At 42.3% G+C, this 15,571-nt stretch overlaps 1 protein-coding gene across 2 annotated transcripts in view; it reads left to right on the top strand.

Annotated features, from left to right (window-relative positions):
- Positions 1-15,571, top strand: part of LOC119977114 (cytoplasmic dynein 2 heavy chain 1) — a 734,352-nt gene that overhangs the window by 248,601 nt on the left and 470,180 nt on the right. For both annotated transcript variants that reach the window (XM_038817726.1, XM_038817724.1), the window contains exon 49: positions 2,671-2,919. In XM_038817726.1, the coding sequence (XP_038673654.1) occupies positions 2,671-2,919 (249 nt within the window). The remainder of the gene's footprint in view (positions 1-2,670; positions 2,920-15,571) is intronic.

The raw sequence follows: 15,571 nt of genomic DNA, 5'->3' as shown, positions 1-15,571 counted from the left end.
TGTGCTAGTGCATGAGTCACAGAAAGTTGGTTTACAGGTGCAACAGGTGATTAAGAAGGCAAATGGAATTTTGTCCTTCATTGCTAGAGGGATGGAGTTTAAGACTAGGGAGGTTATGTTGCAATTGTATAAGGTGTTAGTGAGGCCACACCTGGAGTATTGTGTTCAGTTTTGGTCTACTTACTTGAGAAATGACATACTGGCACTGGAGGGTGTGCAGAGGAGATTCACTAGGTTAATCCCAGAGCTGAAGGGGTTGGATTATGAAGAGAGGTTGAGTAGACTGGGACTGTACTCTTTGGAATTTAGAAGGATGAGGGGGGATCTTCTAGAAACATTTAAAAATATGAAGGGAATAGATAGGATAGATGCGGGCAGGTTGTTTCCACTGGCGGGTGAAAGCAGAACTAGGGGACATAGCCTCAAAATAAGAGGAAGTAGATTTAGGACTGAGTTTAGGAGGAACTTCTTCACCCAAAGGGTTGTGAATCTATGGAATTCCTTGCCCAGTGAAGCAGTTGAGGCTCCTTCATTAAATGTTTTTAAGGTAAAGATAGATCGTTTTTTGTAGAATAAAGGGATTAAGAGTTATGGTGTCCGGGCCGGAAAGTGGAGCTGAGTCCACAAACGATCAGCCATGATCACATTGAATGGCGGAGCAGGTTCGAGGGGCCAGATGGCCTACTCCTGCTCCTAGTTCTTATGTTCTTATGCCAGGTGGGATGAAATATGGCATGAAAGGAGGTCAGTGGGTGCTAGCATTTGAGAGGCACCGGAGCTACTGGGAGCAGTGGGGGGGGGGGGGCACATGAAAGGGGTTTTAAACCTGCAAGATAGGTGTGAGTGAGATCACCATGGATGTGTGAGGGCCATGTTACATTGGCTGCATGAAGGAGGGCATTCACCTTCTAACGACACTGGAGCCCCGTTTTCGTTTGGAGTGAGCTGGCAGTAACAATCACAGCCTTCGTCTCCAGTTGGGATCGGTCATGATGCTGGATGGACATCTGCCCGATCGTGAGAAGAGGGTTTTCTCCCTCTGCTTGACCCCATTGAGAAGTTTGGCGAGGGCCCCCTTTGTAAAACGTGGTGCTGTCTTCCTCGCAGCCATCTCCCTGATTGGAGGCATTTAAAAGAAGTGCCCCATGATCAAGTTTCCCTGTGGCGAGCGTATCAGAAGCAAACCACCATGGACACAGCGTAAATCACATGGTAAAAATATATTTTGTTAAAGAGGTTGGATATATGGTGAGTTTTCTTAGTATTGGTGCCAGTGGGATTCTCCCTGGTTTTCTCACCAGAACCGGCACTTTGAAAAAATGTGGTAAGATTCTGCTCAATGATTATGTTCTCTTAGCAATCTGCTGGAAGATGGAGTAACTTTTTATTCAATTTTTTTCGCACTTCTGTATTGGCTTATCTTATTGCTCATTCAACACATGCAGTGCTCTCATTTTAAGAGTAGCCATGTCAGGTTAGAACTCCCCTGGTTCTAATATTCTAACAGTAATCAACTTCTGGAGGACCATAGTTCTTAACTGGAGCAACACCCTAACATAAAATAAAGGTGTTTTCCCCCAAAGGACATGGATCATCGCACTTTGTAGAATTTTTCCACAAAGTTAATTTGTTAGTTTGTCATTGAATAATATTTACAAACTTAGAATGGACCTGAAGGCTGCACACCATCTCAGAAGTAACCCTTTATTGTCTCACTAAACAGCAAAATCTTAATAATTGCTGTGGAGAAACTTAGATTGGGACTATTTAAGAGAGCTTCCTTCAAATACTTATATAATATACCTAAGGCCCCGTTCAGTCATGTGGGTTCAAGAACAGAGATCACATACTTAAGGTGATTGGCAAAAGAGCTTAGGGTTCCCTGTGGAAAAACTTCCTCTTGCACCAAATTGTTATGATCCGGAATACACTGTCTGAAAGGGTGATAAAAGCAGGTTCATTTGTGGCCTTGAAAAGAAAATTGGATAAGCACGTCAATGGGAAAAATGCAGGTTTCTGAAGAGAGAGTGGGAAGTGGGATTAGCTAAATTGGTTAGAGCGCCTACCCAGATTTGATGGCCTTAATAGCTTCCTCCTGCAATTTAACACTTCTGTGATTGTATTATTCTACAATTCTGATATTTTATTTACTTTACCATTCTTCCCATCCTATGGGAGTGATTTCAGCAGCCAATGTTTTCCAATCTTTATTTTTCTGCAGAGGATAAGTTACCTGTCCATCATGCTGATCTCCTTCTTTCATTGTCTTTGTCTTATCTCCTGAGTTAATGCCATCATGGATCCTTGCATTTTTTATGTGTATGATCATAGTCAATACCTGCAGTTTCAAAATAAACCTTTGAGGAACTCATTCACTATCTCTTTGTAGCCTTGGCAAGTTCCACCATATCATTTATTTTATCCATGAGGCCCCATTTCACTTAGATATATGTGACATTATTTAGATTATGTAGATTAAAGAAAAAAACTATTTAACCCCTTCAACACCTTAAACACAGTTTTGTTATTGATGTGTTTTTATTTAATAGCGATCTTTGTAACTTTCACTCATATATTATCTTATTCACCTGCTGTATATTGTACAACACATGGACTTCCATTGTGCCCTAGGTTATTTTACAGTTTTGCCCTTCTATTTGTTTCTAATAGGGAATTGTTCAGTATGGGAGAGACAATAGAGAGCTGGACATTTTACTATTCCATGAGGTTTTGGAATACATGGCAAGAATAGACAGAGTGCTGAGTTGTCCTGGAGGTTCGCTGCTCCTAGCAGGACAAAGTGGTGTAGGTCGTAGGACAGCCACCTGTGTGGTCAGTCACATGCATGGAGCAACGTTGTTTACGCCAAAGATTTCGAGGAGTTATGAGATCAAACAGTTCAAAAATGATTTAAAACAAGTAAGTAAAAACATGGTACATATTTATAACTTATTTTAATTATAAGGCATGATATTACTATGAAATATGCATAAATAATTTTGAAAGCTTGTGTCGTATTCACTGATATATACAGATACATGCCAGCAGTGGTGTTTATTGTTGTGAAGTGTTTTTAAATGATTACAGAAAATGTAAATCTGACATTTAAGCATATTAAATGAATGTCACTGCACCTTTTGGAATGTTGGCACATCACAATCAAACAACTTCATTAACAAAGCAAAAGTTAAACTTTCAATAACAAATTTTGAATTTACTTTCAATTTGGTCTCCCTTGGATAATGTTATGGGTCAGGGGTTAGAAACTCCAAAGTATATTATGAAGTTCACCTGACCTACAACCTTTACGTTGAATTTGGCTAGGATGACCACAAGAGCCTTCCCTTCAGGTGTGATTCAACAGCCTTCCCAGACAAACAAGCATTATTCTAAGAACTTAGTTCCAATTTATATAAACACACAGCAAGAATTTTTATCAATTACAAACATAAGGACACCACCCAGCTACAGTAATCTATGCATGATACATAAATTAATTCTCCCTTAACTCTTCCAATTCAAAAACAAAATCCCATAAACCAAAAACCCCTTTTCAAAGGCGTGGCCCAACATACTGTATTCTCACTTGACTAAGACTGGTCTTGGTCCCTGTGATTCTGATCCGGATTTCAATCAGCAGATTCAAATTCCTTTCAGAAAGCAATTATATCTCAAAAACCACCACCAAGGTTATTTTTACTGGAACAGATATTTAAAATGAAAGTAGAGAGAGACAGGCCAAAACATTTATTTTCTCTGTCTGTAGTTCACAGCAGTCAAATCTTAAAGTGAAAGTAAAATAAACCTCAGCCACAGCTCAGCTCCACCCACAAACTGACATCACCGAAGCCATCTGATAAGACAAAAACCTTTCTTAAAGGGACATTCCCATGACAGTAGCCCCAAACTCAATCCAATTATGTTTCCTAATTATGTCTGATATTGCTTACCAAGTGACCAACATTAATGTTATGGAATTCAAGTGACCAACATTAATATTATGGAGTTCTCTTGTCCTCTATCTTTTGCTTTTAGCAGCAGTTCTAATATTGTTTCACGCGAGCAAAAACTCTTTCAATTTGTTGATTATTTAATGGCTTCACATCTCTTTGTGCTTTTGTTAATTTAGGTTGATTATGATCCTTGTGGGGAAACCATAAACCAAAATAACTAAATTTACTGAATGACTCCCAAAGTGAAAAAATTACCAACAGCGCTCCACTTTTAGTAGCATTTACTTGAACACAAATCAGAACCAAGATAAATTACACATGAATTAACAAGCAAATAAAAAAATAAACTTCATATTAAATTATTGGTACAGCAAAGATACATTTTGTGCAAATGCAACAATTTGCACCACTCTCCGCAGATATTTGGCACCACGTAGCTACATAATTCTGCAATATACTGTTCTTTATTCACAGAGTAGGTCAGGAGTCCTATTTGATGACAGTTTTCACCTTTGAGTTTTGTGACTACGATTATCAATAACAAGACACATTTCTACAAACTCTCTCTCCTTTGGATAACAATATGCTGTCGCTTTCCAGAGTTCCTTTTCAACCAATCAACCAGTAACATCCCAGTATACGGTTTGGTCAAGTCTGGGGGGAAAAAAACAGCCCTTCAGATCTCTGAATTGTTCACACAACTTTAGAAGTTTTAGACATTTTTAGCTAGCTCACACATTGGCTCCATGAGCTCCTGTTTTCTTTGCAGCCAAACAGAAAAACGAACCACTTTCTGAGAATGAATTGCTTCTACCCCTCCAGGAATTTGCTGTCATCTTCCTTCTGTCTCTGTCTGCTTTCTATTTATATATGCCTTTGTAACTTTACCTTCCAGCTCTTCTGCTTGTAGCCGTCCTTTTGTATCTGGAGCTCTTTGTGTCTAGCCACACGGCTCTTGGGCGTAAATTCTTTCCTTTTGGCTCTACATCCAGGTGAAGGGTGCCAGGTCATATAGACCAGTATTTCTTACTATCCAAGAAGATTACAATTGATCATTTTATAATTAATGCAATTTCTTGAAAGTTCATTTCAAACATTATTAAAATCAATTATAGATTCCACAGGCATTTTAAAGAAATTTCCAAATTTCCTTCATGTGCTGCCTCTGGGTCAAAAGGTCACCACAGTAGAAACAAAACTTTTTCTTTTGTCTTTTTGCAGTGGTGTCAGTGTTTGGTCATTGATAGCCTATGCTTTTCGAGTTGAATTTCTTGGTTGAAAAAAATACACAAATTTACTTCTTCCTTTCTTTACTGAACAACTTTGCAACATTATCTAATAAAGTATCTACTTAAAAAATTGAAGAATTCTACTCTGAGCCTGCCTGCAAATTTGAATAATGATAGAATGCATGCAGAATATTCTGCTAGTTGTATTAGTAACTTATGTGCTGTACTGATTGTTTTATGGATTGTTAACCGAATGCGATTCTTTACTACGAGAGGAACTGACCATAAAAGTAAGGATGTAATGTTTCAGTTACACAGGGCATTGGTGAGGCCACATCTCAAATACTGTGTGCATTTTTGGTCTCCTTCTTTAAGGAAAGATGTAAATGCATTAAAGGTGGTTCTTTTTTTTTTTTTTTTTTTCTTTCTATAAATTTAGAGTACCCAATTATTTTTTCCAAGTAAGGGGCAATTTAGCGTGGCCAATCCACCTAGCCTGCACATCTTTGGGTTGTGGGGGTGAAACCCACGCAGACACGGGGAGAATGTGCAAACTCCACACGGACAGTGATCCAGGGTCAGGATTTGAACCCGGGTCCTCAGCGCCGTAGGCAGTAATGCTAATCACTGTGCCACCGTGCTGCCCCTTTAAAGGTGGTTCTGAGGCAGTTTTCTGAATTGATACCTGGAATGAGCGGATAATTTTATGAGGAAATGTTAGATAGACTTTCCACTGGAGATTAGAAAAGGAAGGGATGACTTGTTTGAAGGATTTAAGAACTTGATGACCTTGACAAAATGGAAGTGGGAAGAATGTTTCCTTTTTTAAAAAGTCCTTCTTGTGATGTGCGCATTGCTGGTTAGGCATTTATTGCTCATCCCTAATTGCCCGTTCAAAGGTAGTGGTGAACAATCTTCTTGAACTGCTTGTTGGTGAGTCCAAAACGAGGGGACATTGTTTTAAAGTCACCCGTTTAAGATGGAGATGAGGAGAAATGTTTTCTCTTAGATGGTTGTGCAATTTTGGAACTCCCTGCCTCAGAAAGTGATGGAGGCAGGGTCATTGAGTATTTTAAAGACGGAAGTATATGTATCCTTGTTACGCAAGGAAATCAAAGGTTGTCGGGATAGATGGTGTAGTGATCTGTATATCTGCTGGTATGTAAAGGGTTAACAACTATATCATAGTGCTAAACAACCACTAGATGGCAGCACCAGATCCATGTATATAAACTGAACTCAGAGGATCTTCCCGTCTCTTCGTATCAGGAGTGACTAGATAGCAGAATGTTAGACAGATATGGCTTAGTTGGCACGTGAAGTTAAACATTATTAATACTTCTTCTGATTTACTTTATCATCAGTTATAGTTGTAGAAGAGTGAATGCACTCATTGATATTTATGTTCGTTATTCATTAAACGTTATTTGCTTAAATTGAAGACTGATAGTTTCATTGAACTACAACCATCAGACCATTCTGGAAGTAAGCAAAAGAGTAACGACGAATTACAATCACGTAATACAACAGAAGGGAATGTGAAATTCGAAACACAAACAGATCAGTCATGATCTTATTATTCATAGAACCATAGAATTCCTACAGTGTAGAAAGAGACCATTAGGCCCATGGGGTCTGCATCGACTGTGCGAAAGAACATACTACCTAGGTCACTCCCCGACCGATCCTTGTCATCTCGCAACTCCAGTCCTAAGGGGCAATTTAGCATGACCAATCCACCTAACCAGCACGTCTTTGAACTGGGAGGAAACCGGAGCACCCGAAGGAAACCCACGCAGACACGGGGAGAACGTGCAAACTCTACACAGTCACGAAGATCGGAATTAAACCCAGGTCCCCGGGACTGTGAGGCAGCTATGCTAACCACTGTGCCACCCTGCCACTCTTCAATGATGGACAGGTTCGAGGGGCTGAATGGCTGACTTCTGCTTCTATTTCGTATGTTTGTGTATGAAAATAATTGCCACTTAAATATAATATAAATAGAAAAGATTAAACAATGCTGAATTTCAAGCTAGTAATATTTATTTATCACTTGTGTGAGGGATTCTATATTGTTGGGTTCATGGGTTTTCAGGAAGGAGGCCGAGGACTCCAAATTCTAGCTTGCCAAGGACTTTGGTGTAAATGCAGATGGTGGAGTGGGGTCAATAGCGAGAGCATTTTCTATTCCTGGTGCTTACATAGCTTGTTGCCCTCGAGATAAGGACTGACATTGGTACAAGCATAGAGAGAGACATACATGAAAGATGGTGGAAAAGCAACGACACTGGGACCAGGATATGGCGAAAAAACGAGCATACATTACGGAGTCAGTAGGAGGCAGAGAGGATAGTGGGCCGCATGCAACTGAAGTGCTGCTATTAGCTCTATGCTGCTGTGGGAAATGGGGCTCACAAAAGTCCTGGAACTCATTTGTAGCTCCATGCTGCTAAGTATTTGAGCTTAGGGAAGACCAGGAGCAACATTAGCTCAGGGCAGCTGAGAATTGGGGCTCAGCGAAGCCCAGGAAGTTTTTTTTATTTCTTTCTTTATTTAACCTTTATTTAGCCAGATAAGTCAATTGAGAACCAATTCTCATTTACAATAACGACCTGACCAAGAAGCTAATGCCGAGACAACAGAAATTGCACAATACAATTCAATTAAACATTAAAAACAATAAGATACAAATTAGCAGTGAAAGAGAATTGACAGGTTCACAAGCACAAGTATAAGTCAAAGGCGCATAACCCTTTGGCGAAACGTATCCATGGTAATAAAGTGAGTTGCCCTCAACTTTAATTGAACCTTGTTCCAGTCATTGGCAGCTACAAACTGAAATGAATTATGACCGAAGACTGTTCACTCTTGGAGTAACCAATTTGATCAAGTTATGTAACGTCAAATCTTAAGGAAAGAGCGTAAAATGCAACAAACCTTTAAAATAGGCAGGTATTTTCCCTAGTAAGGTGCAATAAATTGACAGAAGCCAGTGGAGTTGGTGCCTTGTGTGCAATGAGGGCCAGTTAATCAGGGGGTACAGGTCACAGTGATGGGTGTGAACAGGGACACCAGTCACAAATCTAATTTATGTGTGAATGAGGACATCTAACTTACCAAGAGAGGTTTTGGAGACCATTTTATAAATTAGGTCACCTAATCAAAAACGGGCAGGACAGACATGATTTAACACACTGAATATGATTATAGGTCACTCGGTTTGGTCAGTGCAGTTGATAGTTGGGGTCAGGGAAACCCGGGGCAGTGGTGTTCAACTCAGAGAAGCTGGGATGTGGGTTTCCTCCCACAGTCCAAAGATGTGCGGGTTAGGTGGATTGGCCATGCTAAATTGCCCGTAGTGTAAGGTTAATGGGGGGATTGTTGGGTTACGGGTATACGGGTTACGTGGGTTTAAGTAGGGTGATCATTGCTCGGCACAACATCGAGGGCTGAAGGGCCTGTTCTGTGCTGTACTGTTCTATGTCTATGTCTATTGATTAGATGCTGTGGTGCACCCTTGTGATTCCAGTGGGACACATAATTCATAGAATCATAGAATTTACAATGCAGAAGGAGGCTATTCGGCCATCAAGTCTGCACCCTACTTAAGCCTACGCCTCCACTTTATCCCCCGTAACCCAGTAACCCCACCTAAACTTTTGGACACTAAGGGGCAATTTAGCATGGCCAACCCACTTAACCTGCACATCTTTAGACTGTGAGAGAAAACGGGAGCACTCTGAGGAAAGCCAAGCAGACACGGAGAGAAAGTACAAAGTCTACACAGTCACCTGAGGCTGGAATTGAACCGAGGTCCCTGGAATTGTGAGGCAGCAGTGCTAACCACTTGAGGGAAGAAATTGAGGAACTGGGAGGTGATCAGTTTTTGGCGTAGTCAGAATAAGAGCTGCTGTGAGGGAGATCTGAGCATAGATCCTCGAAAGAGAGGAGCTGAAATCCCTTGTGAGGAAGAGAGAGTTTTAAAGATTTGTTGGGGCTCACAGTGATGACTAATGTATGGGTGTGTTGCTAAGGAATTCATGGGTCCTATCTTAATTGTATCTGCTATTGGAATGCAGCTTACAGTGTATTTGTTCGCAGGTTGCCTGTTAATTCATATTTACCTCATGTAGTTTTGTTTGTTAGAATATAAAGTAGATGGTATTGACTGCTTTGTTGACTCTTGTAAAGCATTACATCTTTTGTTTGTCGAAAATCATGGAATCTTGTGGCATTATTCTCTTAGTAAGTAACTGGGATTTTAAATTTTGTCAACTATAACAAAAATAGTTACTGGTCCCCAAGCAGATTATAACAACATTTGGGAACCTTATCATCCAGGACTCTAACAAAATTGGGGATCGAGCCTGGGATTATAACACATGTAATGTACTGGTCGCAAAATTGGGTTGATAAACGTTTGGGGACAAAATTGTCATTGATGTATGCACAAATCACACTGGACATCATGTTGTTAAATCACAAACAAGATGTCCTTTACCAGGTCTGAAGCAGGTGATATTCTTTGGACCTAATGTCTGCTTGTAGTCCCTGGTATTACTTTGAGACAGCCAGCACCAATGCTCGTTGCCTGCTGGGAAAACTAGTTTTAAATTCCATGTGAATATTAAATACGACTATTCGTATTTGGTGATGGTGATGTGCTGGCTCTCCTCCAGACCAGAATCAAATAGGCACTTTTCGGCGAATTCTGCCTGAAAATTCTAGGCACATTTACCTCAATGCTGAAAAGAAAGCAACCACACAATAATGCCAGCGAATGGGAGCTCAAAGGGTCGAAGGGACGGCAGGAGTGGTAGAAGCAGCCACGAGCAGCATGCAGACGAGATGGTGAATCCACGAGGCGACGTCATCTCGGTTACCCTGGAGAGAGGGAAACCAGTGCCTTGACCATCAGCCACCAGCCCCCTCCCCGCAAATCCAGGTGGCGGTCAAGGTGGCAGCGACTGACGTGATGGTCACCATGTAAACGACGATCAACAGACTGGGGAAGGAAGTGGATGCACAGGAGAGGACAATCCTCGACCTGGGGAAGGCCTTGACGGACCAGAGGACAGGATTGGCGACCTGGAAGCAGAAGTGAAAAGGTTGGTGGCGGCCCAAGGGAACTTAAAGGGGAAAATCGTGGACCAAGAGAATAGATCCCATAAACAGAACATTCGGATCTTGGGCCTGCCAGAAGGTATTTAAGGCAGAGACTCGACGGGCTACGTAGCCCAAATGCTGGGCAACCTAGTCGGAAGAGTCAGTCCCCCCCCCCCCCCCCCCCCCCCCGAGCTCGACACAGGTTGCTCAGGTTGAAACCCAAGGCTGGGAGTTGCCGCGGATAATCATTGCGAAGCTGCACCGATATCAGGATTGTGAGAGGATCTTGCGGCTGGCAAAACAGACTAAGTTGAGCATTTGGGAAGGATACAAAATCTAAATTTTAAGGATATTGGAGCAGATCTGGCAAAACGCAAGGTTGAGTTTAACCAGGCAAAGTCAGTCCTGTACAAGAACGGGGTGCGATTTGATATGCTATTCCCAGTCAGGCTCTGGATCAGTACCAGAACAAGAACACTATGTCAACATCCCTGCGGAGGAAAACAAATTTGTGCAAACCAACGGCCTGGACAAGGGGCAGGTGAGACAATAATGAAGGCCAAGCAGAGAAGTATGGCAAAAGAACCAGAGACTCATTGGACAGTGAATTTGTTTGCGCGGGCCTCGCTCTGATCAGAAAGACCGGGTCACAGGAAAGAGCGAAGACAGGGAAATGCTGGTGAGGGTACAGACAGAGGAATGGGCAGTCACTGGGCATACGTTAGGGGAGCCTCCACACTAGCAGGGATGGCTAGCATGGGAAGACGGACAGCAAGGGGGACCCGGCAGGGAGGGAACGCCTGGGCGGTGGGGGACGGGGGAGGGGAAATGCATAGGGGGAGATGGGGAAAGGGGAACACAAAAGGAACAGGATGGGGAAAAAAGAGTTGGTTTTCAGATTGGCTTCAGCAGGTAAGGTGCAGACTGAGGAGTCAAAATGGCGCCGCAAGGAGCCACTTTGGAGGGTCCCTAAACAAAGGGAAACCCCAGAGTGCAGGGGTGCACCATGTGGTCTACCCACAGTTGGCGACCATGTTGGGTGTCCCCTGCTGTCAAAAGTGGATGACAAGCTGAGCCAGTTAGAGAACTTGGGGATTATTTGCCCAACCCAATTGCAGAATGGGCAGCATCAGTGCCCCCAGTGCTGAAGCCAGGTAAGACTATCCTCTTGTGCAGCAACTAGAAAATGATGTGTTGATTCTAGGACCCTCCGAGAAGAAACACCTAGACAACCTAGAAGAAGTTCACTGCCGATTCCCGGAAGTAGGTGTCCGCCTGAAAAGAGGCAAGCACGTCCTGTAGGTAAGGGAAGTCATACACATGGAATACCCTGTTGCCTAAAGATGGGTTGAATCCGGTAGAAGAGAAAGTCTAAGCCATCAAGCAGGCACCAACGTCAGACAATGTGATAGAGCTAAGGCCAATCCTAGGGTTTGTTAACTGTATGGAAAATTTATTCCGCAATCGGCAACCTTACGGGCCTCTACTTGTGCTCTTAAAGAAGCACCAGAAATGGGCAAGGAAGGCGTCACAAGAACAAACATTTGTCGAAGTAAAGCATCAGCTATTATCTTGCTGGCTACTGCCGCACTATCACCCGTCAAAACCACTGATGTGTACATGCGATACCTCCCCATATGGCATTGGGTCAGTGTTGTTCCATTAGTGGGACGATGGGACAAAGCTGCCGATAGCCTAAGGATCAAGAACCTTGGCTTATGCAGAGTGCCGTTACGCCCAAATTGTAAAGGATGGACTGGCCATGATTTTTGCAGTCAAAGCGTTTCACTAGTACGTCTATGGACATCATTACAATAATCATGGACCACAAGCCGTTTTCAAAGAAGACAAATTGATACCGCTGATTGCTTTGGTTAGGATCCAGTGATGGGCATTGCTGTTGGCAATGTATGAATATACTTTCGAGTATCGCCCAGGTGCATAGATTGCACACGCAGATACCCTTAGCTAACTCCCACTGCCTATACACCCCTCGCCAGTGGCGGATGAAGTTGTGTTGCCACTTAATTTTATTGCATGTTGCCTGTCACAACCTCACAAACTCGTGTATGGACTCAAAAGGCAATATTGGCAAAATTGCACCAAGTCGTCCGACATGGGGGACTTCAGGGGAAACGGCAGAAGAACTGTGAACATCTGCAACAAAGCAACAGGAACTTAGTATGGAAGATGCCATTCTCCTGTGGGGAATCCACATGGTAGCCCCGAGGAAAGGTCAAAAAACATTTTGCAAGACTTACACAGTGGCCACCCGGGAATTTCCAAAATGATCATGCTCGCCAGGAGCTACATATGGTGGCCGGGGCTCGATGGTAATATTACTGTTGTGTGCGGCATGCTAAGGATAACAAAAGCTCCCGCCAACAGCCGAGTGGCCGAGGCACCCCGGTGTGTGTTTACACGCAGATATCGCTGGGACTTTTCTGGGGTCAATTTTTCTGCTGTTGATCGATGCCCACTCAATGTGGATGAATGAATACTGGAAGTTTTCTACTACTTTGCAAGCCACTATCGTGAAGCTACACCAATCATTCAGCATTCATGGTATCCCAGAGGTGCTTGTCTCCGATAATGGCACCCCCTTCATAAGTGAGGAATTTAGAGTGAAGCATTTTAGAATTGCCTCACATCACCTTTCTTCGAACGGTCTGGCTGAACGGGCAACACAAACCTTTAAGAGGGGAATGAAAAAAAACCAAAACACTGGGTCAGTTGAAACGAAACTGACACATTTCTAATTTAATTATTGGACCACGCTGCATGTTACGACCGGATTAGCGCTGGCAGAGTTACTGATTGGCCGATGGTTCTGAACCCGTTTAAGCTTAACATTTCCAAACCTTGGTGGAATGGTGGAGAAGGAACAAGACCTCCAGAAGCAGGGCAGAGGGTTCAAGTCAGGAGACACAGCAGGTGGATATCGGGGACCATAGTGAAGAAGACAGAACCAGTCTCCTTTACAGTCAAAACCAGAGGATGGACTGTACGCAAGCATATGGACCATCTCAAAGGCAGGAAACCTGCACCAAAGGTAGCTCCACCAGAGGAATTAGTTCCTCGTCCCCCTTGCCTACTACCCATGATCCAGAGAACACAACTACAAGGACGAGGACCCAGGTTTGCATTAGGTGGAAGACTCTGCATCAGATATGAATACTCAATATTTTTGAAGGACAGTATGGTCAGAGACGGAACTCCAACAGGATTCCTGCGATGATTGGAGCGAAAATGATGTTCCCCAATGCGTTATACACCCCTGACCCAGCCCCACAGCTGTTGGAAGCACAACAGCAGGCAAAGCGATGAAAGCGACCTCTTCTGTATTGAGCAACAAAGGGACCTTCAAACCTCAGGGGAGAGGAATGCAATAACCCTCATGAGACCCACAGGGATGACCTGACTGATCTCCCCGTGGGACTTGTGGAATACGAGCCCCCCTACTGATGTACGGAGGCTCATCAGCTGAGGCTCATAGACTCAACACTCAAAAGCCAGTCTGGATTGGGACTGGCATGATCGGTAGCCCCGGTTAGGACCTGTGTGCAGTGTTGCGGCCTTTTCTTTGGTTATAAATAAACCCCTGTTTGAATCACCTTGTTGGACCTCTTGTGCTTTTATAGTAGTGAAACATCTGGAACAAGATAATAGTTATAAAGCCAATTAAAGTACTTGGGGAGCAAGCTTATTAAGTGACCAGGTGAAAAGTCAGCTAATTGAGGTTTAATAAATGGAGCTGACATGGCTAATAAAAATGACAGACAAGGGTCAATGGCCAGGCTGACTTCTATTGCTATGTTGCTGTGATGACAAATTTAAATATAATCTTTATATTTTGTCATATGTCCAAAATGCTTAGAACAGCTACAATCATTTATATATTATCTTGTTTATACTGAAAGCTTGAAACAAGTAATTAATATAAACTATGAACAACATTTGGAAAGAAGGTATTGGTGGCGCAGTGGTAGAACTCCTACCTCTGGATTAGAAGCTCCCAGTTCAAGTCCAACGCCATGACTTGTTGGTCATGGAAGGACCATTTATAACATGATTCAACGGGATGATAATCAGCTTGGAAATCCTTCCACCACTTCCCCACCAATCTCCAAAGGGAAGGAAACGTGTGAAGATATGCTAAAAAAGAATTTTGGCAGAACATGGATGGCACAGTGGTTAGCATTACTGCCTTACAGCATCAGGGACCCGGGTTCAATCCCGGCCTGGGTGATTTGAGTGTGGAGGTTGCACTTTCTCCCGTGTCTACGTGGGTTTCCTCCGTCTGCTCCAGTTTTCTCCTACAGTCCAAAAGATGTGCAAGGTAGCTGGATTGGCCAAGCTAAGTTGTCTCTTAGTGTCCAAAGATGTGTAGGTTAGATGGGGTTATAGGAATAGTGCAGGGGAATGGGCCTTGGTAGAGTGTTCTTTCAGAGAGTCAGTGCAAACTCAGGCCAAATAGCCTCTTCCTGTACTGTAGTAATTCTACGATTCTATGAACTGTATCAGTTTTCAAGTTTGAAGTCGTGTTCTGAATAACAATTATTAACTCAGATGTTTACCAAAGGGTTTTAATTAATTCTCTCAGCACTGTTACATAGAAGGAAAGAAAACATTAAACTGAAGTTTTGTATATTTATTGGCCTTCACAATAAAAGGCCACATAATAAACAGATAGGCAACAAAGCACCATTCCCAATCATACTTGCTGAAAGTAATGAATTTAATGTGGAATGTTTTTTATCTCTAAGGGAAAATGAAAAGCATATTTAATAATTTCCCAAGAATCAATTTAAAAAGTTCTCTGGTGATATTTATTAAATCATCCTTTTACCACTCTCAGTATCACATTTTATCTCACTTTGAATAATTAGACTAGAACTGACAAATGTCAGAGATAAATTAGTAAGTCGGGTGTATGTGCTTTAATTTTGCATTCGCAGGAATACTGTTGGAGCTGACAAAAGGTATATCCAATTTTGAGATTAAATTGGAATCTTGTGTCATTGATGAATAAACCAGTAAACGTTCTTCAAATAATCCGATTGAAGAATTCTCACTGAGACTTGCAGAGTCAAAACCGGGGAATATGAATTAGAATAGTTTATTCAACGTAAAATCATGTACAGAAAGGGATAAAAGTGAAATTAAAAAAGTACTTTTTAAGTGTTAATATTTAACTGTTTTAAAAATGCCCAACAATAAGTAAAATCTGATGAACTGAGACTACATACTTATATACTTTAAGGGCAATGAGATTATTTT

The sequence above is a fragment of the Scyliorhinus canicula genome, chromosome 14 (assembly GCF_902713615.1).
Source record: "Scyliorhinus canicula chromosome 14, sScyCan1.1, whole genome shotgun sequence".
NCBI classification, from domain to species: Eukaryota; Metazoa; Chordata; class Chondrichthyes; order Carcharhiniformes; family Scyliorhinidae; genus Scyliorhinus; species Scyliorhinus canicula.
This window is presented reverse-complemented; position numbering and strand designations above follow the sequence as displayed.